Consider the following 27,923-nt stretch of genomic DNA (forward strand, 5'->3'; position numbering starts at 1 on the left):
CAGCAGCACGTGTCTCTTTCAGCAGCACGTCTCTCGCAGGAGCACTTCCTTCCTCAGCCAGCAGTCAGAGAGAGCTCTGCCTCTAGGAGGTCTCCTTTTGAGCTTGGCAGAGTGGCCAAACCAACCAATCATAACAACAGAATTCTAAGCACCTGAGAGTGAGCCTCCCATAACACTGTGTTGTGCCACACCCAACAGAAATAACCCAGGTGAATAACATTTACAATCAGGAGCTCCTCAGTTGCTCATTCCACCACTGAGTTTACAATGAGTTACGGTAGAAAAGCCATACTAAGTAATTTACTACACTGCAGGGTGATAAGGAGAGACTGCTAATGGGTATGAAGCTTCTTTTGGGGGTGATAAATGGAAATGTTCTGGAATTAGTGGTAATGATTGTACAACTTTGTGACTATAATAAAAGCCACTAGGTGATACACTTTAAAAGAGTGTTTTATGGTATGCAAATTATAACTCCATAAAATATTTTAATGAAAGAAAAAAAGGGGGGCTCTAATCCAATACAGCAGTATTTCCCACAGTCAAAAGCCATGTGTCGCAAAGCAAAGTTGGTGGTAATTATAAGAAAGGACTCTAGTCTTGTGATTTTCAGCTGATTCCTAGTTTTCCATTAGACACTGATAATTTTAAATTTTTATTGTGATTTGTGTGAAAGGTTACAGAGCAAACTCATCTTCCATACAGCAGTTCACAATCACTTTCTTTTATGACATTGACTGCAATCTCCTACATTATAACAGCTCTCTTCCCACTTCCTGCCCATCGTTACCTCCTCCCTGTGTCCTTCCCTCCATGCACTCCTGCCCCACGAGCTGTCTCCCTGTGCATACATAGCCCTTCTGTTTTCCCATGACGGATCTCTCCAAGGAGCGTATCTACCTAATGTTAAGTGTTCTGCTCATATGCCTTTTATCTGGCTGGAAGCCACAGAAGTGAGTTCAATTCCAGACATGAAGGACAGCTAGCGGCCATAATCTCAGGGGTTTCATCAGGCTCTATCAAATCAGCAAACCTGATCCCTCTTTTTTTTCTTTCATGATTTTGAGTTTTATTCCACATTGTTCTCCTACTCTATCCAGGATCTCCTACATAGGTCCCCCTGCAAGTGGTTGACAGTGGTAGCTGGGCACAATCTAGTTCTTCTGGTCTCACGGTCATATAAGCTGAGGACTGAATGGTGTCCCAGTCCCTTGGACTGTTTCCATGCATCTTTGGTTTTCTTCATTCTTCTTTGATCTGGATGAGGAGAGACCAATTGTTGCATCTAAATGGCCGTTTGTAAGCTTTCAAGATCCCAGATGCTACTTGACAAAGTAGGATGTGGAACAATGTTTTTGTGTAGTACGTTACATAATTGAGTTTAATGTCCACTGCGACCATGGTCCCGAGCCTACAGGTCCAACTACTCACCCCCTCCGGATAGCTGGCTGTGGCCAAAAAGTCACTGCAACCTTGTCCTCTGTCAGTTCTACTATATACCTGGACATTCTTACAGAACCTACAAACACACTTGTAGAAATATGTCTCCCAACCCTATTCATGGTCATGGGCACACTCCCCCCTGCATAGACATACCTACTAGTTCAGCTTGTCTACCCATCTGTCTACCTGTAGATCAATATTTACCATCAGTAACAACACAGTACTGTATGTGCAAAAAGGTTCATCTTTGTTGTCTCTACCTCCCATGTACCTCTCTCTGTCTTCCTCTTCTTCAATGTCACTGTGTTACTCACTCACATTTGGTACACTGCCCTTCCCTTCACCCAAATCAATACTTGTCTCTACCTATCCAGCAGTGTTCCCTCTCCTCCCTTCCCAACCCTGGTAACCAACGAAGAAAGTTTCCTTCCACATATAAACCTTTTTCTGACTTTTTACAATAATAGACTAATATAATATTTGTCCTTCCGTAACTCACTTCTTTCACTCAGCATAATGTCCTCCAAGTTCATCCACATCATGTGGTGTTTTGCAGATTCTACATATTCTTTAGGGTTGCATAGTATTCCACTGTGTGTATGTACCATAGTTTGTGGTTATCTATTCTTCTGTTCACGGGCAGCTAGGCTGCTTCCCTCTTTTGGTTATTGTAAACAGTGCTGCAATGAACATGGGTATGCATGTATCTGTTCTTGTCCTGGCTCTCACTTCTTTAGGATATATACCTCATAATGGAATTGCTGGGACACATGGTATTTCTAATTCCAACTTTTAAGGAATTGCCATACTGTTTTTTACAGTGGTTGTATCATTTTACAGTCCCACCAGCAGCATATGAGTCCCAATCTCTCCACATCCTCCCCAGTGTTTGTTATTTTTGAACTTTGCTACTAGTGCTAGGGCAAGATGGTACCTCGTTAATTGTTTTGAGTTGCATCTCTGTAATGACTAATGATCGTGATCTTTTCATGTGTTTGTTGGCCGCCTGAATATCCTCGTTGGTGACGTGCCCATGCATGTCTTCTGCCCATTTTTGATTGGATTATTTGTCTTTCTGTTGTGGTGTTAGAGTTTTCTATAAATTTTAGAGATAAGTCCCTTGTCTGATATGTCATTGCCAAATATATTTTCCCAATCTGTAAATTCTCTTTTGATTCTTTTGGAGAAGTCTTTGGAAGCACATAACAATTTAAATTTTAGAAGGTCCCATTCATCTAGTTTATCTTCTGCTGTTCATGCACTTTGGGTTATGCTTGTCAATCAATCAATTTACGCCATATATTAGGGTCCCTAAATTTACCCCTTGTTTTTCCTTGAGGAACTTTATAGTTTTAGGTTTCTTATTTAAGTCTTTAATCCATCTGGAGTTAGTTTTTGTGTACGGTGTGAGGTACAGCTCTTGTTTCATTTTTCTGCAAATGGATATCCAGTTTTGACAGGACCATTTGTTAAACAGACAATCTCTTCCCCATTTAATGGATTTCAACCCTTTGTCAAAGATCAGGTGACCATAGGTCGATGGATGTATTTCTGAGTTCTTGATTCTATTCCAAAGATCTGTGTGTCCATTGTTGCACCAATACCAGGCAGTTTTGACTACTGTGACTGTAGGTTTTGAGATTCGGGAGTGTTAAGACCTCCTACCTTGTTCTTCTTCAGTAATATTTTGCTTATCTGAAGTCTCTTTCCTTTCCATATAAAGTTAGTGACTGGTCTTTCCATACCCTTAAAGAATGTTGATTGGATCTGCATTAGGATTGCACTGAATGTATAGATTGCTTTGGGTAGAACCCACGTTTTCACAATGTTCAATCTTCCTATACATAAGTATGGTATGTTCTTCCATTTATGGAGATCTCTTACCGTTTTCTGAAGTAGTCTTTTGTAGTTTTCTTTGTACAAGTCTTTTGCGTCCCTGCTAAGATTTATTCCCAAGCATTTTCTTTTTTTAGTATGACATGGCTAATTTTTGACAAAACATCTAAATAGTCATTAATGTCAAAGAAAGTCAACCAACCGGAAGCTTCATACACTGATGTTGGGGATATAGAATAGCACAAGCATTTTGGAAATAGTTTTGGCAGCCTCACAATCTTCCACCAATCCCCTTTGATTCAGCAATTCTATGTATTTACACGTAAGAAATGAAAGTATATGCTCAAAGAAAACATGTAAAGGACCATTTTCCTAGTAGCTTTTTCAAAATAAGGATTTCTGGAGGTACAGTGGTTAGAGCATTCAGTTGCTAACCAAAAGGTCAGCAGTTCAAACCTACCAGTTGCTTTGTGGGAAGAAGATGAGGCAGTCTGCTTTTATAAAGATTTACAGTGTTGGACATTCTACGGGGCAGTTCTACTCTGTTCTACAGGGTCACTATGAGTTGGAACTGACTCAGTGACAGTACATTTGGATTTTGGTTTTTCATAATCTAAAACTGAAAACAACCCAACTGCCCATCAACTGATAAATGAAAAAGTGTGATGTATTCATATAATGCAATACTCTTGTTGCTGTTATTGTTCTTCTTCAGTACTGTCAAGCCAGCTCCACCTCACAGCAACCTTATGTATAACAGAATGAAACACTGCCTATTCCTATGCTATCCTAATAACTGTTGCCACATTTGACCCCACTGTTGAAGTCACTGTGTCAATCCATGTCTGTCAGAGGTTCCCTCTTTTTAAATCACCCTCTACTTTATCAAACAGGATGTCCTTTTCCAGCAACTGGTTCCTCCTGATGACATGTCCAATTTAAGCAAGACAAAGTCTCTTCTCCATCCTTACCTCTAAGAAGTATTCTGGCTTTACTTCTTCCAAGACAGATTTGTTAGTTCTTCTGACAGTCCACAGTATATTCAATATTCTTCACCAACACCACAGTTCCAATACATAGATCCTTCTTTGGCATCCCTTTTTCATTGTCCAACTTACACATGCATATGAGGTGAGTGAAAACACGAGGGCCTAGGTCAGGTGCACCTTAGTCCTCAAAGTGACAACTCTGCTTTTTAATACTTTAAAGAGCTCTTCTGCAGCCAATTTCCCCAATGCATACTAGCATAACTAGCTTTTTGTGCTTTGCAGATACTGCATTTTTTTTTTCCAAATTCGAAGTTTGTGGCAATGCTATGTCAAACAAGTCGATCAGTGCTATTTCTCCAACAGCATGTGCTCACTTTGTATCTCTGTGTCACATTTTGATAATTCTTGTAATATTTCAAACTTTTTCAGAATGCTATTGTATACTTCATGGACATTATAGTGTAAATATAACTTTTATATGCACTGGGAAACTCAAAAAAATCACAACTCATTTGATATTCACTTCAGTGCAACAATCTGGGGTATCTCCGAGGTATGCCTACATGTTATTGGACTTCCTGACTACTGCATCCATGGGGACTGATTGTGGATGCAAGTAAAATGAAATCCTTCACAACTTCTATTTTTTTCCTACATTTACCATGATGTTGCTTACTGGTTCAGTTATGAGGATTTTTATTTTTTTTATGTTGACGTGCAATCCATACTGAAGGCTGCAGTCTTTGATCTTCATCAGCAAGTGCTTCGAGTCTTCTTCACTTTCAGCAATGAAGGTTGTGTCATCTGCATACCACACATTGTGAATGAGTCTACTTCAATTCTGATGCCATGTTCTTCTTCATATAGTGCAATCTCCTGGATTATTTGTTCAGCAAACAGATTGAATAAGTAAGATAAAAAGATATGACCCTGTGGCACACCTATTTTATCATTTTAAACCATGCAATATCCCTTCTATTCTAACCACTGCCTTCTGGTCCAATACAGGTTCCACACAAGCACAATTAAGTGTTCTGGAATTCCCATTCTTTATAAGGTTATCCATAATATGCAATGATCCACACAGCTGAATCCCTTTGTATAATTAATATAGGTAAACATCTTTCTGATGATATTTCCTGCTTTCAGCCAAGATCCATCCACCAGATGTGAGCAATGACATCCCTTGTTCCACATTCTCTTCTGAATATGGCTTCAACTTCTAACAGTTCCCTGTCTATGTTTAGCTGCAGCCATTTTTTAATTACCTTCAGCATTCTATTTGATTGCCTTTCTTTGGGATGGCTATCTGGATTTCTTTGGGATGGCTAACTGGATTTCTTCGTTAGTTGGCCAGTTCTTCCTAATTTCTTGACACAGACATGTGTGTGCTTCTAGTACTGTGTCTGCTTATTGAAGTATCCTAAGCTGGAAGTCCCTCAGTTCCTGGGGATTTTATACCAATGCTTTAAGAGCAGCTTAAACTTCTTTCTTCAGTGCCAGCAGTGCTTGATCACATACTACCTATGGAAATGGTTGAAGGCTGACCAATTCTTTTTGATACAGTGACTCTATTCCTCCCATCTTTTTTTGATGCTTTCTGCACTGTTCAGTTTTTTACCCACAAAATCCTCTGATATTGCAACTCCAGGCTTGATTTTCTCTTTAGTTCTTTCAGCTTAAAAAATGTTGATTGTGGTTTTCCCTTTTGTTTTTATAATTCCAAGTCTTTGAACATTTCATTATACTTTATCTTCTCAAGACGCCTTTTGAAATCTTCTGTTCACTTCTTTTAATTCCATTTCTTCTTTTCGCATTAGCTACAATATGCTCAAAAGCAAATTTCAGAATATCTTCTGGCATCCATTTTAGTCTTTTCTTTCTTATCTTTTTAATGATCTCTTACTTTTAAGTAGTATAATGACTAGCACTTAGCAATAAGAAACAAGTACTATACGCAACAGCATGGATAAGCTTCATAGACACGCTGAATGAAAGCAGACAGACGTAATGATTCCATTTATGTAAAGTTCAAGAACAGACAAAACTAATCTACTTTGAGGACAAATAAAAATCTTAAGAGTAAGAACAAATAATCAAAAAGAACACAGACTCAAAGAGTACTATCAAAAACTAGGGCTTGACTATAGGCTTGTTTTGAGGACCAAGATGATGCATGTAAAATTATTCTCCAATCCATAAAGCAGTATAGAAATATAAAACCAAACCAAAACCAAACTCACTGCCATCGAGTCAATTCCAACTCATAGCAACCCCTTTTGGGTTTCCAAGGTGGTAAATCTTTACAGAAGTAGATTGCCCAGTCTTCCTTCCATGGAGAAGTTGGTGGGTTTGAACTGCCAACCTTCTGGTTAGCAGTCAAGTGCCTTAGGCACTATGCCACCAGAGCTCCTTATACAAATATAAGACATTATTATTAATTCATAGAAACAATTCTGATACAGCAACTTAATGCCTTCCTGTGGGAGAAAACAACAATGGCTCAGTCTGCAAAAAAACTTAAAAGAAGCATCACAAATTACAATTCTAGGCTTTTTTATGGTATCTCCCAAAAATGAATCAGATATCCTAAAACAAAGATTCATTCTAGAAAAAAAAAAAAAGAAACATCCAATTGGAAAACAGCTGCATTCTGAAGTAGAAGAGCTCAAACAATAGTGGTAATTCATAACTTTAGAAAATCAATCAAGATATTAAAAGTGCATCAGATATGAAGATTAGTCAAAGACCAACAATGGTCATATGTGCCTTTATTCCAATCATTACAAAATATATCACTTCAATTTTATGTAGGCACAAATATATATGTGATGATCAATAAAGCCAAGAGTCTAATTCAGTGGCATCACTAGAGGGGTACCGAGGGTACAGGCTGCAATCAGTGACACTGTCAGAGGGGTTGACACTAAAATGACTATCTATAAAATTTTTGTGCAGTGTTTCAGCAGAAATTTATTATATTTTATTAAAATATCCCTGAAGTTATAACAACAAAAACATTTTCTCTAAGTCCAGCTTACATGTATCAATGTAACTATAAAATTTTATGCTAATTTACTTTCTAATCTTTTAATGCATTCCAGTCAGAGCTGTCATTATCATGCAGTTACAATGACATGATGCACTGTTGTTTCTGTTGCTGCCAGTGTTTTTATAGTTGCTGATTTTGTCAAATTTCCTGGTGTTTTAGCTATAATATTCTGGTGATTAGTATATCTTATCTCGAGATCAGTAACTTTTTTTAGAATGAAGTAGTAATTAAAGGAAAAGAGAAAAATCAAAAAAAGCTTCCACTCAGTTACTGATAACATCCTAACTAATAATGTTGTAATTCAATGTACAAAGATTTTACAGTGTCCATATAATCTAAGAAATTACATTTAATCAATTTATAAATATATTTATCACGTATTATTCTATTATTCAAATTGGTAATAAATATTACTAAGGATTCTGTATTGGAGGAGGTTCAGGGGGCGGGGTGGTTTTGACATCATGAGTTACCACACTGTTGTTGTTATGTGCCATCGAGTCGGACCTGACCCATAGTGACCCTTCCTTGGGTTTCCAAGGCAGTATCACTACGGAAGTAGATTGCCCCATCTTCCTTCCGAGGGGTGGATGGTGGGTTTGAACCGCCAGCCTTCTGGTTAGCAGTCAAGTGCCTTAGGCATTATGCTACCAGGGCTCCTAGTTACCACACTAGGTAACACCAAAACTAGTGACACCACTGGTCTAATGCTAATTTCCTCGATAAACAGTCCTTACCTCAGGGATAGGATTGGGTGGTGTTGTTAGGTGCCATTGTCGATTTGTCTCCAACTCATAGTGACCCTATGCATAGTAGAATGAAACACCACTTGGTCCTGCACCAGCTTCATGATCCCTGCTATACTTGAGCCCATCACCACTGCCACCATGTCAATCCAACTCGTTGAGGGCCCTCCCCTCTTTCATCTACCCTCCACCTTACCAAGCATGACATCCTTCTCCAGGGAATGGTCCCTTCTGACAACATGACCAAATTATGTGAGGTGAAGTCTGGCCATTCTTGCCTCCAAGGAGCATTCCAGCTGCACTTCCTCCAGGATTGGGTAGTGTGGTGTAGTAAATTACTTAGTGTGCCTTTTCTACCCATAAATCTTTGTAAACTCCAAGGTGGGATTTTCTATGAGCAACTGAGGAGCTCCTGATTGCTGAAGTTGTCCACCTGGAGTATTTCTGTTGTGAGTGGCATAAAACAATGTTCTGGGAGGTGCCCACTCTCTCTCAGGTGCTTAGAGTTCTGATGCTATGATTGGCTCGTTTGACCACCCTGCGGGCTCAAAAGGAGGCCTCCTAGAGGCAGAACTCTCTCTGACTGCTGGTTGAGGAAGACGTGCTGCCGAAAGAGACATGGACTCCTGAGACACGAGTTGCTGGGAAAGAGACGCAAGAGACATGCCTTGCTGAGTGAGACACTGAGGGACCAGCACTGCTGGGAAAGAGACTGTGAGAGACTCTTGGCTGAGGGACGGTGGGCTGGGAGAGAGACTGAGCGTTTTTCCTGAACTAGAATTGTAGCCTGTGGTGCTTCCCTAATAAACCCCATAATCTGTGAGCTCTGTGTGGCCACTGCAGTGAATTATCGAACCCAGGAGAGGTGGTGGGTGCTTTGGGAGGAATGGTTGGTGAAAGTGCTGGAGGGAGGCAGCATGTCTGGCCTTGCAGTAACGGGCCTTGGGTTACTGCTGGTAATCCTGTCTTCCTCTCGTGGGAATACAGGAGGTCAGAACATGTGGCCTCCTTGCCGTTTTTGCAGGTAGCCATCTCTATCTTAGGTAATTATTCCAAGTAATTCTAGAATTTTGTGTTTTAACTAACCCTACTGCCCCCTGGTAACATGAATCATCAACTCTTCTCTGTCCTCCTTAGCTCTCAATCAATACCCATTTCAGGAGTCACAGATCTATCACTTGATTCCTTTTGTCCCCATCTTCCTTAGCTTTGTATCATGACTCAATCTTTTTTTGTTCCTTTCCCGGTTTAGATTTGGCAATCCAGCTCCAAATGTTTTGCTTACCCTGTTTTCCATCTTAGGATGCTGACTCCTGGTAACTGCTCATAACTCCAAGGCACACTACTTGCATATACCATAGATAGAATGACCACACTTCCCAGTTTCAGTCCTGATTTATTGTTGCTCAAGTATAATTAAGAATAATGCCTCCTTTCAGTCTCAGAAGTTTCTTGTTTGGACAATAAATTAAATAGCCACCTTATTCAGACTATAAAAAACAGGTTATGTATAGTCAAAACACACAGGAGGCACTCAAATGCAGGTTTATTGGCTGGCTGACTGGCTAGCTTGCTCAATTAATGCATTCACAAATATGTCAATAGTGGCTCAGGTCCCCAAGACATCCTTTTTGAACGAATGTAGGTTTTTATTACTTTTAAATATACTGATTATCTAATTAAGTGTTCCCCAGAGAGATCACTAAGGAATTTACTCTAAATCAATAGATTAAAAATTATATATAATTAAAACATGGATTATAGTATAATAAATCGTTTCTTAAATGTTAAGGATACTTAAAACAATGTGTTCTATTAAGTGATTAATACCCTTATCTTGTGTTTGAATCATCAGTCCTTTAACTTAATCCTTCTAAATTTTTTCTTTTTTAAGTTAGAGATAAATAAGGTTTTATTACATTAGGGTATTCCAAACCCATCAGGTGCTCCAACTGAGGAAGATGAAGCAATCTACTTCCATAAAGATTTACAATCTTGAAAATCCTATGGAGGTTGTCATAAGTCAGAATCAACTCAATGACAATGGGCATTATATCACAGTGGATTTCCCAAAACTTGGATAACTCACACATCTACTGACCAAACCCACGGTATTTTCAATAGCCACATGTGCATGTGAGAATTGGACAAGAAGTAAGAAAGACCACAGAAAAACTGATGCCTTTGAACTGTGGTGCTGGCAAAGAGTATTTTATGTACCATGGAATGCTAGAAGAATGAACAAATCTGTCCTGGAGGAAATATAGCTGGAATGTTCCTTGGAAGTGAGAATGGCCATACTTGTCTCTCATACTTTGGTCATGTTGTGAGAAGAGACCAGTCTCTGGAAAGGATACAATGCTTAGCAAAATAGAGGGTCAAGTCAAAAAGGGGCAGATCCTCAATGAGATGGATTGACGCAATGACCATGACAATAGCTTCAAGCATGGCAACAATTGCGAAGATAGTGCAGGACTGGGCCCTGTTTTGCTCTGTTGTACATGGGTCACCATGAGTCAAAACCAACTTGATGGCACCTAACAACTCACACAGCAATTTAGTATGATTATGTCATAAGTTTAATTCAACTCTAACCACACTGTCTTGTATCTCAGTATTTGTCAAATTAATTGCTCAGCCTAAAGCCTAAAAGAAAAGAACTAGACAATAAAATGACTTTATGACCAGAAACAACCCACATGTCCTTCAATGGTGATTAAACTGTGGTAAATCCATACAAGAAAATACTACCAAGGAATAAAGCAGAACAAACGGCTGATACCCACAACATGGATGGGTCACAAATGCACTGTATACTAAATGAAAGAAGTCAGACTCAAAATCTACCCACTGTATGAGTTCTATTTGTATGACATTCTGGAAAAGACAAAAGTATAGAGACAGAAAACAGATCATGGCCAGAGGCTGGGGGTGGAAGAAGGGGTTGACTACTAAGGGACAATATAATGCACTATTCTTTATCCTCATCTCACATACTCTGCATATGTCATCAGGAAGGACTAGTTCTTAGAGAAGGACAATATGAATGGCAAAGTAGAAGATCAGCAAATAAAAGAAGACCCTCAACACTGTGGCTGTAACCATGGGCTCAAACACAGCTATGACTGTGAAGATAGCCTAAGACCAGGCATTGTTTAGTTGTACACAGGGTCACTATGAGTCAGAATTGATCCAGTGGCACCTAACAACAACAATAATTCTATATTTGATCATGGTGATAGTTATACTGTATGCCACTTGTCCAAACCTTCCAGAACTATATACCGAAGAATGAATGCTACTGTGTATCATTTAAAAAAAATAAATTGTGGAGTTAAATTTTTTTTAGGCAGTTTAGTTCTTCGGGGGAGGGGGGGGATGGAAAACAGAAACTCACAACAACAACAAAACATTCTCTTCTGCCCTTAAGAGAGAACAGAGAATATGGTGTGTGAAAATAAAAGTCTGCAAGAACAAACTGCCTTGACTGATAGTGTATAATTGTCAGGGTTCTAGGCTGGCAGTGTTACCTCTCTAACTCGGAACCCTCATCTCTATGTACTCAATCTTTCAAGGCGTCTCTGAGTTCCCAAACTCATTCTTGGCTTCCTAACCTTGGTCTATTTAATAGATTGTTCATATTCATAATAACCTTGTTTTAACATGTACTCCCTGGCATTGATCCATTTCTTCCCTCTTGGACTTCATGGCGTATTTATACTAATTACATTATTTCTGATTCTATCCCAACTTTGTTCTGACTAATCTCTCAGCTAAACTTGATTATGTCCTCTCTCCAGCCTTCAACTGGGTTCTTACCTACCATGAATTAAAACCATGAAGGCTAGCAATTTCATCTGTTCTTGAAGTGCTTCAGAGGTGGCAAAACTCTAAAGCTTCCTTTGGGAACTCATACCAATGTTTTCTCACTCCAATAAATATGAAGTCCTTATTTTGTTCAACCAAACTCTTGCTTATCCTTAAGTGCCACTTCATGTTTAGTTTTGGACCAACACACAGATAAACAGTCAACTTCTTTCCCACAAAAATCATGCATCTACTTTAAGACTGGCATTAAAAATGCACTTATTTTCCTTCTTCAGAATAAATAACTATGATTCCTACAATACCGCTCATCTACTTTAAGACTGGCATTAAAAATGCACTTATTTTCCTTCTTCAGAATAAATAACTATGATTCCTACAATACCACTCACTCCTTAATGTAGTATTTTATGTTCTCTCAAAGCTCTCCAGTTTTCTACATCTTTTTAAAAATAAAATGACCAAAATGGGATCCAGAATATAATACGCTATCATTATAAATAAATACAGCACAATACTAACTCAGCCAAAAAGTGAATATACTTTTGAAAGAAAGATACCAATCAACTATGATATGGTCTCTTACACCTCTATAGACAAGAACAGGAAATAATCACAATCTCAGAACTTCCAAAAACCACTTCTCTTACAGTGAATCTGTCATTTCCTCACAAACCACGGGACCCAAATCTTTACAACCATTGAGCCTTTACAACCTCTCCACCTGTACTGGGTAAATAATGTCTTCCAAATATTCATGTTCATCCTGAACCTCAGAATGTGACCTTATTTGGAAATAAGATCTTTAGAAATGACTGCTATCCTTAAAAGAACAGGACAGATATAGGACAGGGATATACACACAGAAAGGAATGCCATGTGAAGACTGAGGCAAGTATTAAGAGTAATGTGTCTACAAGCGAAGGATTGCCAGCCACCAGAAACTAGGAGAGCGGCACAGAACAGATTCTCCCTCAGAGCCTCCAAAAAGAACCAATCCTGCTGACGTCTTCATTTTGGACTTCTGGCCTCCTAAACTGTAAGGAAATTAATTTCCATCATGGTAATTTGTTACAGCACTCCTAGAAAATTAACAGAGGTAAGAATAAGCTGTCTGGAAGAAAAATTAATTTTTTAAAAAAGGAAGACGAATCTTTGTATTATGAATTACTACTATTATCTTCCCAAGATAGGCAGTGGCCTTCTTGAACTTCTTAGCTATGGTCTGTTTTATCAGCGCTACTGCTATATTACTTATGCAACTACTGAACCTACTTTCTACAATCCTTTACTTTCTTTATAGTCTAAGTACCATTTTTCCTGACTGAAGAAAAAGAGAAGAGGAGAGAAGATTAAGCTGGAAAGCAGAGATACTGAACCCTTTATTTTTAAACTTAATTTAACTGAAGATTTCCATAATGTGAACAAAATATTTTCCTTCCTTTAAGATAATTAAGAGCCATGTGTGAGTTGCCTAATAAGTCTTTCACAAACAAATTTAGATCAAGAAATCAGATAAACGTATAGAAAATAAAACTAATGAGAAAGGAGGAAATAAAAGGGTTTAAAACTGGAAATTGAAGGATGCAGCAACAGGGAGGCTAGGGTGTGATCAAGGGAAAAGAAAAATAATCTGTTAAAAAAAATCAAAGACATCGATACAAAATATAATTTCATTTTCTTTGCGCTTCTTTTTTAAATAAAGCAATAATATGCTATTTGAAATTAGTTTCAGGGAAGAATTGAAAATGGATTTCAGACCATCACAGTACAGGGGATAGTATCACATATTAAGGGCTTCTATGACAAAGTCTTCTAGAAAATGGATTGAATCAGGAATTAAAAACCATATAAAAATATCTGTAATGGAACAACACACTTCAAGTTTAGGCTAGTCTTTATACCACTCTGATAATGAACTGAACAGGAAACCACGAAAACACAGGGAAGAAGATGCTAGACAGGCTACTTCTACCACTTGAACCTGTTCAAGTCACAGCAGCACCTAGCAAAATACTAAGGAACTAAAGTCCACCCCTGGTGCCTGGTAGCACAGTGCCTAAGGCACTTGACTGCTCACCAGAAGGCTGGCGGTTCAAACCCACCAGCCACTCCTCGGAAGGAAGGTTGGGCAATCCTACTTCCGTAGTAATACTGCCTCAGAAACCCAAGGAGGGGTCGCTGTGAGTCGGGGCCGACTCAACGGCAAACAACAACAAAGTCCACCCCTTACCCTAGACCAAAACCTACTCCCACCCCACCTAGGCTCAATGGTTTTCTCCCACTGTGGTGAGGGTGGTTTTGGAAAAGCTCCTCAAATGCCAGGAAACACTGTAACACAAAAAGAAAAAACAATTCATAAGTACCAAAACTTAACTAATATTTTGGCCTCCTCTTAAGAAAGATTAGAACAGCAAAAAAAGTACTAGTCTAGTAACCAAGAAACTAAGTATATTTTGCTTATTTAGCATTCATGCTAAGATGTTTGCTGTAACTCCAAGTAACTGAGGGATGTGGGGGCAGATACTCTCTTTCTGCTAAGGGTTGCTAAGCTAGCAGAACATAAAACTGATGCACTGATGCCATTCTCTGCCACTAAGTGGGCTGAAAGTGAAGTCAGCAAAGACAACAGCAAAACTAGAAGAGATACAAAAAGATATTCCTTGTGACATAATTTCAGAATTTGATCCAATTCATTCTGAAGTTTCTTGTCCTCTGTAAATTAGTTTGTATTAGGTTTCTGTGACTTGAAAACACCAGTCTAGCCAAAACACTGATCCTCTTACTTTAGATTCCTCTTCTATAAAATGGGCTAGATATGAGGTTTTGAAAACTTTATTTTAAACAATGAAATTTTGTTTTTTTTTTTGTTAAACAAAATGTCATTTTGATATCAAAAATAAAAATGACTTTGTTCCTATAAAGGAATCTTATAAGATCAAATTTATAACATTTATTTACGACCAAAATGAATAAGAAAAGCAAGCATTTAAATTTGACTTTGAAACTGAAAATTAAAATGACCTATTAACATAAATATAATTTATAAGTTTAAATGTATTATATTTACTAATTATTATCTAAATCAATGAGAAAAGTGTGTTGGATAAGCACAAACTTTAAAATTGGCAACTAGTGTTAAAAGCCGAACACTTTTATTTGGCTTAACATTCAACTTATTTCTGTATTTTGTTATGGTTGCACATTATTGAGATAACTCTGATTCACGAGGAATAGTTGCCAAGAATAACACATTTTCCACATCTGCTTTACCCCATCATGCTGTTTAATTAAAGATGGAGAAAAGTTTTAAGTTCTGCCTAAAAGGAAATGTACCTGACAGCACAAGCTTTTTTTTTAAAAGATGATCTCCAGTTGATTAAAATTTAGTACATAATAAAGCATTCATGTGTTAGTTTTAAATTGTTCTGATTTTAAATTCATTTAAAAATTAAATATGAACCAGGCATTTACAGAATAAGATTACTGTCTTCATAGAACTCTAATAAAATAGATAATCTCTAAAGAGTCTTTTATTAAAGACATTGTTTAATCTGATACACACTCACTACCCATTTAGAAATTGTTTTAAGTAATGACGTATGCAAATACTAAAAATTCTAATAATTTTTAAAATAATAAGCCTACTTTAAAAAAAAGAAATTTCATCATTTTCTGTTCACAACCAAAGAATTATGAGTATGGTCAAATAATAAGACCATTATAATAACCTGTTAGATTTTACTGAGAGTCAACTTGGTGGAGCAGATCATAATCAGTAAAAAATCAATTGCCATCAAACTGATTCTGACTCATGGTGAACCCATGTGTGTCATAGTAGAACTGTGTTCCACAGAGTTTTCAATGGCTGATCTTTCAGGAGCAGATCACCAGCCCTTTCTTCCAAGGCACATCTGGGTACGCCTGAACCTCCAACCTTTGGTTAGCAGCCACACATTAACTATGTGCACCACCCAGGGATTCCAGTCAGGTCATAGAAAGTGCTATAAAATGTTCATTACTCAAGAGCTCCTGCTTTTACAAAGACACAAATAAATAATTCATCTCTAACTTCAAGAAATTAACAGTCCAGCAAAGAATACAATACATTCATTCATTCAGTATCTGTGTGTATCCTCAGTACTACCATCCACTGTGCAAGCAACTGGGGTTAAACAATTAACAACCCAATGGTCCCAACCTTCATAAATGTTGTTAATCTAGAGAGGAAGTACAAGTAAACTGTGAAAAAGTTTTAATTTGATGATCCAATGTGGCCTAACAATAAAGAAGTTCTCTCTGAAAAAGTGCTCCTGTTGCTCGAACAACTTTTAGGATAAATAGAAATTATCGAGAGAGATGTAGGCAATGTTTCAGAAGTGAGCAAGGGTGTTAAGCTTCAAAAACTAAAAAAGTACTGTTATAAAGGAGTAAACGGGGTCAATCTAGAAAATTAAGACGGATTAACTACTGCTGCTATTTTAGGCATGAAAGCCACTTAATTAAGAAGTTTAGATTTTAACCTAAGGGCAATGGATAACCAATGAAGAGTTTAAACAAAAGGAACACAATTGGGTTAACATTTTTGAAAGATTGCTGGCTACTATGTGGTTACTATAAATGGGACAGAACAAGCTTTAAGGCAAACCAGTTCCTAGATTACTACAATGAGGAGAAGTAAAAGTAACACAGGAGCTCAAAGGAGGGAACAACAAACTCAGCTAAAGTATAAGGGGAAACAAAAAAGATTCTGAGAAGTAATGCTGCAGTTCAATCTTGAAAGGCAAGTAAACCAACCAAAAAAGCAAACTCACTGCCATCAAGTTGATTGTCACTCATAGTGACCTTATAAAAGATAAAGTAGAACTGCCCCATAGGGTTTCCAAGGCTATAAATATTTATAGAAGCAGACTGCCTCCTCATCTTTCTCCTGTGAGGCAGCTGGTGGGTCTGAACCATCAACCTTATGGTTAGTAGCCGAAGGGAATTTGTGCACTAAGAGAAGACTGACTATATGAAAGGCATGTCTGGAAATCCACACAGAGTTCCTCATAGTGGAACCTGAATGAGGTGAAATAAAGCTGGATCAAAGAACAGAGAGTGAATGATATGCTAATAGGAAACTAAAAAACTAAGTATCTCTAGGGAACTGGGAAGTATTTTTAAGCAGGATACTAACATGAGGAGGCTTATATTTTAGATTCTTCCAGAACAATTAGCCTAAAGAAGAACACAAGGCTAACCATCAAAACAAGAATAGGCTTGCCACTGTCTCAAAGCCTAGCCTACTACGACCTTACGTTGACAACCAAATAAGGTCCAACCAAGTTAACTCAATGGCAGGCAGCGAGTTTGGGGTCTTTTTGGATTTTTTTGGTTAAGCACTCTGCACCTTAGAAACTAAGCAACTAGTGCTTACCTTCAGGCTACAATGCAACTGACATGGCTACTGAAACAAAGAAAAGAAAAATAAAAAAAGGAGTCTCTGTAGATAAAAATACTAAAAATACAATGGTGACAAAAGAGAAGAGAAAACAGCAACAAAGAAAACAAGGTAATAACAGAAAATCATTTAATTTCAGGGTAACAATTACTTCTACTTGTCAATTGTATAGAGAACCACCCCTTACATGTAGTAATTACTGACTGTGGTTCCTGACAAGCAAACATCAAACTTTAATATCCAACACTTAAGAAAGTAATCAAAACAGACCACATTAGAGCTACCAAACTACAGCAGAAGACCAGCCCTCTACCAGCTTACTTCCTACTGCTTATAAAGGAAGTGTTCCCTATCTGGCTGGTCCCTGAGGCATATCAACTAAAAAGGAAAGTGGGGTATGAAGCTGTTTTTGGGTGTTACACAATCAATTTTTGACTCACAGAAACTCCATGTAACAGAGTAAACCCATAGAGTTTTCTGGAGTGTAATATTTATGAGAGCAGATTGCAAGGTCTTTCCTCAGGACAGACCAACGTTTCAGTTAGCAGCCAAGTTTGACCACTGTGCCATTGGGCTCCAAGTATGGAGGGGTAGTTGCTATTTCACAAAGGTTCCTGATCAATATACTGGACAGGTTCTTGAATACCCTCCTTCCAATTCTTTTTCTTCATGTAACAAATAAGGCTCAAATTACATGACACAAAAATTAATACCAAAGTTCTGGATTATTTTATTTTAAAAAATTAATCCTACCTTTCCAGGATCATCCTTGGATCGAGGCACTTTAAGGAAACACTTGTTCAATGACAGATTATGTCGTATTGAATTCTGAAAATGAAGAAGTAAGAAAAGCCATAGGGTCAATGGCATCAAAAAAAAAACTTCACTTATTAATACAAAATCAGAAACCTATTCTAAATATATCTGTCTGCTGGAATACAATAAAAATAGAGTAGGCTTTTAAATGGGACCTTCAAATTTAAACCTGATTTTCAAATTACAAATGTGTCAAAGAAAAATAGTTGCTGGAACAGACAATTTCTAATAGATATTACAAAAATCTGTAATAATGGAATATATGTAGTATATTAAAAGTTCAGTAAGTTCATTTAATAATGCAGGAAGATCCCTATTACATAATGTTAATGGTACTCTGCTAAAGAAAACAAAGCCTTGCCACCTTCCATAGAGCAGACAATGCTAAAAACTTAAAACTGCTGGGATAGGTATAGCAAAACCTCTCATCCACAGGGCTCTGGCAAAGATCCACTGCTTGTGCGGGAAGAGGAGGAACAAAATCTCTCTTTCTCTAGGGAGTTTTAGTAAATCCTCTCCCAGGACACAGGCAAAGATCTATTGCTGATGGAGGAAGGGCAGAAGCAAAAACCATTTGGGAGAGGTATAAGAAATTGCCTTTAGCCCAGGTATAGAATCCTATACTACCTTATCCTATACTATGAGGAAGACTGCTACAGCTGAGGAAGGAGCAACAAACTCTTACCCAAGAGCAACTAACTACAGATAAAAGCTAAATTTGCCTGATGGGAAGAAACACTGAAAATATTCCACCCTCAGTCTAAGACTGAGGCTGGAACAAGACCACAGAAGAGAACTCCTGCCCTCACCATGAGCCTAGCACTAATAACAAGCAACTACTGAAAGAGGAGGGCAAAAGCATGTAGAGGGACTCCTATCTGTAGCAAGGTGGGCAAAGATAATTAAAATCTAAAGAAAGAGCAAGAAAATTGAGAAAATCTACCCAAGCTCCACCCCCATTCTCCAAGCATGATTTTACATGTGTATTTGTATGTGCTCTAAGAATTTTCAGGTGTATAGTAGAGGTGACAAGGGGGCAAGGTTGTGGTGGCTTATTGGGCACAGCCAGCTACCCGGAGGGAGCAAGTAGTGGGACCTGTGAACTCAGGACCATGGTTGCAGGGGGCATCAAGCTCAATTAGCATAACATACGACCCAAAAACATTGTTCTACATCCTACTTTGGTGAGTAGCAACTGGGATCTTAAAAGCTTACAGGAGGTTATCTAGATGCAACGAAGGGCATCTCCTCATCCAGAGCAAAGAAGAATGAAGAAAACTAAAGATACATGGAAATAATTAGTCCAAGGGACCGGTAGACCATATAATAATTCCCAGCCTATATGACCCTGAGACCAGCTACCACCGTCAACCACTCGTAGGGAGATTGGTGCAGGAGATTCTGGATTGAGTGAGAGAACACTGTGGAATAAAACTCAAAATCATAAAAAAGACCAGGTTTGCTGATCTGATAGAGCCTGATGAAACCCCTGAGATTATGGCCCCTAGCCACCATTCAGGTCTGGAACTGAATTCACTCCTGTGGCCTCCAGTCAAACAAAAGACAGACATATGGGGTGAATATTTACATCAGGTAGATACATACACTCCTTGGAGAGATCAGTCATGGGAAAACAGAAGGGCAGTGTTTGCACAGGGAGACAGGTCAGGGGGCAGGAGTGCACGGGAAAGAAGGACACAAGGAAGAGGTAACTATGGGGAAGAAGTGGGAGGAGAGCTGTTACACTGTGGGAAATTGCAGTCAATGTCATGAGACAAAATATATATGAACTGCTGTATGGAAAATGAATTTGCTCTGTGTAAAGTCTGTGGTGTACTGAAAGTAAACATATCACAACAAAAAATCCCCCTCAACTGTTGACAGATTAACTCAACCCCCCACATGAATGGCCTGAGAGAAAAAGAAACACACTTATCTGTTTACATGTATAAATACTATTTGCTTCAACTGCCACTGTTCTTGTATACATATGTCTAACAGTCAGAAACAACATATACAAAAAAAGCAAGAAAAAATCTACTGTCAGAAATTAGCAACAAAACTCAACTAATTATCAACAAAGTAAAAAAAACCCTACAGATTAGGAGAAAATTTTTGAGATCCATATATCAGACAAGGACCTAATAACCAAATCACATATAAAACTTCTACCACTTAACAACAAAAAGACAAACAATCCAATCAAAAAATGAGCATAGAACTTTGACAAGGAAGATACTCAAATGGCCAACAAGCACATGAAAGATGCTCAACATCATTAGCCACTCAAAAAAAAAAAAAAACAACCAACTCACTGCCATCAAGTCAATTCTGACTCACAGCAACACCCATAAGGTTTCCAAGGCAATAAATCTTTATGGAAGAAGACTGCCTCATCTTCCTCCCACAGAGCATCTGGTCAGTTTGAACCACCAACCTTCTGGTTAGCGGCCAAATACCTTACCCTCTGCACTGCCAAAGCACTTTAGTGAGATGAGATATTGCTTTACCCAAATAGAATGGAAATGATCAAAAAAATAGAAAAATAGACACAAGTGCCATTAAGGTTGTGGAGAAACTGGAACTGTCATCCACTGCTGGTGGAAACGTAAAATGGTGCAGCAACTGTGGAAGACAGTTTGGTGGTTCCTCAAAATGTTGCACACAGAATTACCATATGACCAAGCAATCCCAATCCTAGATAAATATACAGATGAAGTGTTGGTAGAGCCATAAACAGAAACCTGTACACCAATGTTCACTGCAGTACTCTTCGGCAACAGCCAAAAATTGTAAACAAGGAAATGTCTATCAACAGATGAATCGATAAACAAAATGTGGTATATACACACAATGGGATAGCATGCAGCTCTAAGGGGAAATGAAGCTCCAGTGCATGCCACAAAAACATGAACCTTGAAAATACGCTAAGCAAAATAAGTCAGTTGCAAAAGGACAAATATATGATCTTCCATGAAATGAGGAAATATAGAGAAGCAAAAGATTATTAATGGTTTCCATGGTTGGGAGGAGAGAAAAAGGAGCATTTTTGTTTGGGGTGGGGGTTGGGCATTGAATTATGTTGATGGTGGTAGAGTATTTCAGAAAAATAACAATGGTAGCAAAATATGAAAAATATAATCAACATCACCAAATCATAATGTGGAAGTTGTCCTAGTCAATGTTTTTGTAGATTTATTTTCACCACAATTTAAAAAACTAAAAAAATTGAAAGATAATTTAGGTATTAGAATTATCAGACAGGAACTTTAAAATAACCATGGCTAATATGTTAAAGGATATAGTATATATATAGTAGAAAACAGGATATACTGTGTATATGTAGTAAAAAACAGTGAACAACTTGCATTTGCCCAGGGATAAAGCTAAGAAGGCAGGGAGGGATAAGAAAGAAGGACAAAGGGACATGGTAAACACAGGGAGGAAGTGGAAAGAGAGCTGTTACACTGTTGAGACTGCAATGAATGTCACAAAAGAAAATGTGTATCAATTGTCGAACAGAAAAACAATTTGCTTGACGAACTTTCACCCAAATCACAAGGAAAAGAAAAAAAAAAAAGTAAACAACTTCCATAAATAGAATATTTCAACAAAGATGTGAAAAGTGTAAAAGTCGATTAAACACTAGGAAAAAAACTATGATCAAAGATAAAGAATTCTTTAGATGGGCCCATCAAGTAGACTGGACACAACTGGCGTTAAGATTCAGTGAACCTGAGAATAGATCAATAGAAATGATCTAATCTGACTCTTTTACACAAATTTACTTTTACTCCCACCCCCAAACAAAAACCCTCCCTTTTCTGTCCTCCCACCCTTGAAAACCATTAATAATTTAAATTTACCTTTACACAATGTAAAAAAAAAGATCAAAGAATTGTGAGATAATACATGTAATTCAAATTCTAGAATTAGAAGAGAAAGAGAATAAGATAGAAGAAAGGTTTGAAGAAGTAACAGCCAATTTTACCCCCCCAAAAAACTGCAAGACATCAAACCACAGATTTGAGAATTTCAGAGAATACCAAGTAAAACAAATTAAAACTTTAAATATCCCCACACTTATATTCATTAAAGTAGAACTATGGAAAACCAAAATGAAGAAAACATATTCAGTGGAAGAGGAAAAAGAAACATTACATACAAAGGAACAAAGATAAGAAATGCAGCAGACTTCTCACAACCTTGCAAGCCAAAAATACTTGCAAGCCAAAAAAACTTGCAAGCCAAAAAACAATTTTTAAAATATTGAAAGTAACAAAAACTGTCAATTCCGCACACAGTAAAAATATTTTTCAAAAATGAATGCAAAATAGATTTCTCAGATAAATAAAAGCTAATTGTATTTCTTGAAGCACAGGTCACCTGGCAATGTTTAATGAAGTTCTTAAGGCAGAAGTATGATACTTGATGGAAACTTGGATCTGCAAAAAGGGAAAGAGTGCCAAATATGGTAAAAATGAAGGTGAATTAAGAAAAACAAAAACATTTGTCCTTACATGTAATTCCTTTAGACGTAACTGACTACCTAAAGCAAAGATGATCGAGTGTGGGGTTTATAACACGTACATGTAAAATGTATGGCAACAGCAAAAAAGGATGAGTTAGAGGAAATGAAAATGTATTGTTTATAAAATTCATATACTATACATTAAACAGTAAAATACAATTTGAAGGTATAATAAATTAAAGATGTATATGGTAGGGAAAGCCCAAGGAGCTCTGCTGGCACAGTGGGTAACGTATCTGGCTGCTAACCAGAAGGTCAGCGGTTAAGAGGTTAATTTTCTACAGTAAGGCAGTAAGCAGACCTTTCAAACTAAGACAGACTCAGAAGGAAGAGGTCATCCACTTCTCAAAGAACTGGCCAGTGAAAACCTTACGAATAGCAGTGAAACACTGTCTGATACATTACTAGAAAACTTTATGAATATCCCTGATACACTGTCCAATATAGCTCTAGAATATGAGGCCCTCGAGATTGTAAGGCAATCAAAATATGATTGGGAAAAAGCTGCCTCCTCAGAGCAGAGTCAACCTTAATGACATGGATAGAGTAACACTTTCGGAACCTCCATTTGCTGATGTAGCATGACTCAAAATGGGAAGAAACGGGTGCAAACATCCATTAATAACAGGAACATAGAATGTATGAAGTATGAATCTAGGAAAATTGGAAGTTGTCAAAAATGAAATGGAACACAAAAAGACCGATATCCTAGGCCTTAGTGAACTGAAATGGATTGGTTTTGGCCATTATGAATCAGATAACCATATGATCTACTATTCTTGGAATGAGAAATTGAAGAGGAATGGTGTGGCATTCATGATCACAAAGAATATTTCAAGATCTATCTTCAAGTACAATGCTGTCAGTGATAGGATAATATCCATATGCCTACAAGGAAGACCAGTTAATACTACTATTGTTCAAATTTACACACCAACCACCAAAGCCAAAGATGAGGAAATACAAGATTTTTACCAACTTCTGCAGTCTGAAATTGACCAAACAAGCATCAAGATGTGTTGATTATCACTGGGGATTGGAATGCAAGAGTTGGAAACAAAGAAGAATGATAGGTACTTGGAAAATATGGCCTTGGTGATAGAAATAACACTGGAAATCACATGACAGAATTTTGCAAGACCAACAGCTTATTCACTGTAAATACCTTTTTTCAACAACACAAACAGCAGCTATATATATGGACTTCACCAGATGGAATATACCAGAATTAGACTGACTACATCTGCAGCAAGAGGCAATGGAGAAGCTCTTATTTTCAGTCTAAACAACACCAGGAGCTGATTGTGGAACAGACCATCAACTGCTTATATGCAAGTTCAAGTTGAAGTTGAAGACAATTAAAACAAGTCTAAAAGAGCCAAAATAATGTCCCTGATTACATACTTCCTGAATTGAGAGATCACCTAAAGAACAGATTTGAAGCATTGAACACCAATGGCTAAAAACGATAGGAAGTGTAGGATGACATCAAGAACATCATCCATGAAGAAAGCAAAAGGTCATTAAAAAGGACAGGAAAGGAAGGGAAGACCAAAATGGATGTCAGACAAGAATCTGGAACTTGCTCTTGAATGAACATTAGTAGCTAAAACAAATGGAAGAAATGACAAGATAAAAGAACTGAATAGAAGATTTCAAAGAGCAGCTTGAGAAAACAAAGTCAATTATTATAATGAAATGTGCAAAGATCTAAAGTTAGAAAACCAAACGGGAAGAACACATTCAGCATTTCTCAAACTGAAAGGGCTGAAGAAAAAAAATTCAAGCCTCGAGTTGCAATATTAAAAGATTCTACAGGAAAAATACTGGATGATGCAAGAAACATCAAAAGAAGATGGAAGGAATACAGAGAGTCACTGTACCAAAAAGAACTGGTAGATGATCATCCATTTCAGGAGGTGGCATATGATCAAGAACCAATAGTATTGAAGGAAGAAGTTGAAGCTGCACTGAAGGAATTGGCAAACAAAAAGGCTCCAGGAATTGATGGAATGCCCATTGAGATGTTTCAACAAACGGATGCCACACTTGAGGCACTCACTCAGCTGTGCCAAGAAATTTGGAAGACAGCTACCTGGCCGACTGACTGGAAGAGATCCATATTTGTACCCATTCCAAAGGGAGGTGATCACATAGAATATGGAAATTATCGAACAGTATCATTAATATCACATGCAAGTAAAATCTTGCTGAAGATAATTCAAAAATGGTTGCAGCAATATACTGACAGAGAACTTCCAGAAATGAAAGCTGGATTCAGAAGAGGATGTGGAATGAGGGATATCATTACTGATGTCAGATGGATCTTGGCTGAAAGCAAATACCAGAAAGATGTTTATTTGTGTTTTATTGACTGCAAAAGCATTCGATTGTGTGGATCATAACAAATTATGGTGTTTAACACTGAGAAGAATCGGAATTCAGAGCACTTAATTGTACTCATGAGGAACATGTACATAGACCAAGAGGCTGTCATGCAGACAAAACAAGAGGGTACTACATGGTTTAAAATCAGTAAGGGAGTGCATCAGAGTTTTAACCTTTCATTTATTCAATCTGTATGCTGAGCAAATAATCCAAGAAGATGGACTATATGAAGAAGAATGTGGCATCAGGATTAGAGGAAGACTCATCAACAACCTGCAAGATGCTGACAACACAGCTTTGGTTGCTAAGAGTGAAGATGACTTGAAGCGCTTACTGATGTAGACTGAAGACTACAGTCTGTAGTATATATTATACCTCAATATAAAGAAAACAAAAATCCCCACAAGTGGACCGATAAGCAGCATCACAATAAATGAAGGAAAGACTGAAGTTGTCAAAGACTTCATATTACTTGGTTCTACAATCAACACCAATGGATGCAGCAGTCAAGACATCAGATGACGTACTGCATTGGGCAAATATGCTGCAAAAGACCTCTTTCAAGTGCTGAAGAGCAAAGATGTCTCCTTGAAGACTAAGGTGGCCTAACACAAGCTGTGATATTTTCAATTGCCTCATATGCATATGAGAGCTGGACAATGAACAAGAAAGACCTAAGAAGAGTTGATGCTTTTTGGACAGGTAATGTTAAAAGGAACCATTCCCTGGAGAAAGATATTATGCTTGGTAAAGTGGAGGGTCAACAAAAAAGGGGATGGCTCTCAACAAGATGGATTGACATAGTGGCTGCACAATGATGGGCTCAGGTACAGGAAGGACTGTAGGGCTGGCACAGAACCAGGCAGTGTTTCACTCTGTTGTACACAGGGTTGCTATGAGTCAGAGACAACTCAATGGCACCTAATAACAACAAGGCAGTAAGACAAATAGCACAGACATTTAAATTCTATTCCCTATTCTTCACATTATGGAATCAATTATGGAATAGTATTAGTTTTTTCTTTTTCTGTTTTTTAACTCTAACAGAAAATTCATAGAGTTATTTTTTACTATGTAATCTCCCTTCAATGTCCTAGCACAAAATGGAATTTTCCTAAATATTAAAATTCTATTTGAATCCTTTTAAGTGACCATAACAAAATTTTCTGCTCTGGGTGGCTTGAGTTGACTCTTCATTTCTGGAAAGGTAATGACAGTTGTTTTAAGGTCTTTCTCCACCTCTTTTCAACCAATACAAGCTAATTTCACAAATTTCAAATGGACCTGTCATTCTCTCCTAACCAATCACTCATCCACACAAGAATAAGAAATAGTGAGCAGCAGACTGTGGGAGTGTGATAAATACATCCAAGGAAAATAAACAAGAATTATGAAAACAGAGATAGACCCAGACCAAAGGAATAGATGATGCAGTTACCATCTGTCTCCATCTGAAGTACTAAAAATATTTCTATGTTTATAAAAATGAAAGTTAAAAGTGATCATGTTAAGTTCAAGAAATGACACATCTAAAGAGTAAAGAAAAAAGGCAATGCACAGAGTGGGAGAAAGTATTTGCTAAATTATATCTCTAATAAGGAACTTGTAGTTAAAATGTATGAAAACTCTTACAACTCAGTAATAAAAAGACAATCCCATTTGAAAATGGGCAAAGGAAATTAATAGACATCTCTCCAAAGAAAATACACAAATGGTTAAAAAGCACATGAAAAGATGATCAACTAGCCATCAGGAAAATCAAAATCACAATACAATGAGCTATCACTCTGTATTCACTAGGATGTCTATAATCAAAAAAGCACAAATCAAAATGTGTTGGCAAGGATGTAGAGAAACTGAAAACCCTCATACATTGCAGGTGGGAATGTAAAACGGTACAGCTGCTTTGGAAAACAGTCTGACAAGATTCTGAAAGATTTTTTGTTGTTGTTAGGTGCTATCAAGTTAGCTCCAACTCATAGTGACCCTATGGACAACAGAGCAAAAACTGCCCAGTCCTGTGCCAGCCTCACAATCCTTGCTATATCTGAACCCATCATTGCAGCCACTGTGTCAATCTGTCTCATTGAGGGCCTTCCCCTTTTTCACTGACTCTCCACTTTACCAAGCATGATATCCTCCAGGGGATGGTCCCTTAATATTTATCTCAAAGATTAAATGTAGTGTTACTATATTATTGTTGTTGTTGTTATTAAATGACATCAAGTCGATTTTCAACTCATACTGACACGTGGGAGGAGTTGAACTTCCCTATAGGGTTTCTAGGCTATAATCTTCATAGAAACAAATCACCAGGACTTCTTCCTACAAAGCCACTGATGGGTTCAAACCACCGAACACTGCATAACCAGCACTCCTCAAAGTTACCATGTATGACCAAGCAATTCCTCTCTAAGATATATACCCAAAACCAAAAAAGCCAAACCCATTGCCACAGAGTGAATGAATTCTGACTCATAGTGACCCTATATGACAGACTAGAACTACCCCATAGTGTTTCCAAGGCTGTAATCTTTACAGCAGCAGACAGCTACATCATCCTCCCACAGAGCAGCTGGTGGGTTCAAACTGCTCATCTTTCAATTAATAATCAAGCACTTAACCACTTCACAATCAGGGCTCCTTAAGGTATATGTTGTTGTTGTTATGTGTCATCAAGTCGGACCCGACTCATAGCGACCCCTCCTTGGGTTTCTGAGGCGGTATCACTACAGAAGTAGATTGCCCCATCTTCCTTCCGAGGAGTGGCTGGTGGGTTTGAACCGCCAGCCTTCTGGTTAGCAGTCAAGTGCCTTAGGCACTACGCTACTAGAGCTCCCTTAAGGTATATACT

General features: G+C 37.8%; 1 protein-coding gene across 1 annotated transcript in view; it reads right to left on the reverse strand.

Moving 5' to 3' along the window:
* Positions 1 to 27,923, reverse strand: part of FOXJ3 (forkhead box J3) — a 138,413-nt gene that overhangs the window by 95,840 nt on the left and 14,650 nt on the right. Inside the window, exon 2 of the mRNA XM_042782919.1 lies at positions 18,088 to 18,162. Coding sequence (XP_042638853.1) covers positions 18,088 to 18,162 — 75 coding nt within the window. The remainder of the gene's footprint in view (positions 1 to 18,087; positions 18,163 to 27,923) is intronic.

Source organism: Orycteropus afer, unplaced genomic scaffold (genome assembly GCF_000298275.1).
Source record: "Orycteropus afer afer isolate SDZICR_OR568_19922 unplaced genomic scaffold, OryAfe1.0 scaffold00510, whole genome shotgun sequence".
Classification (NCBI taxonomy): domain Eukaryota; kingdom Metazoa; phylum Chordata; class Mammalia; order Tubulidentata; family Orycteropodidae; genus Orycteropus; species Orycteropus afer.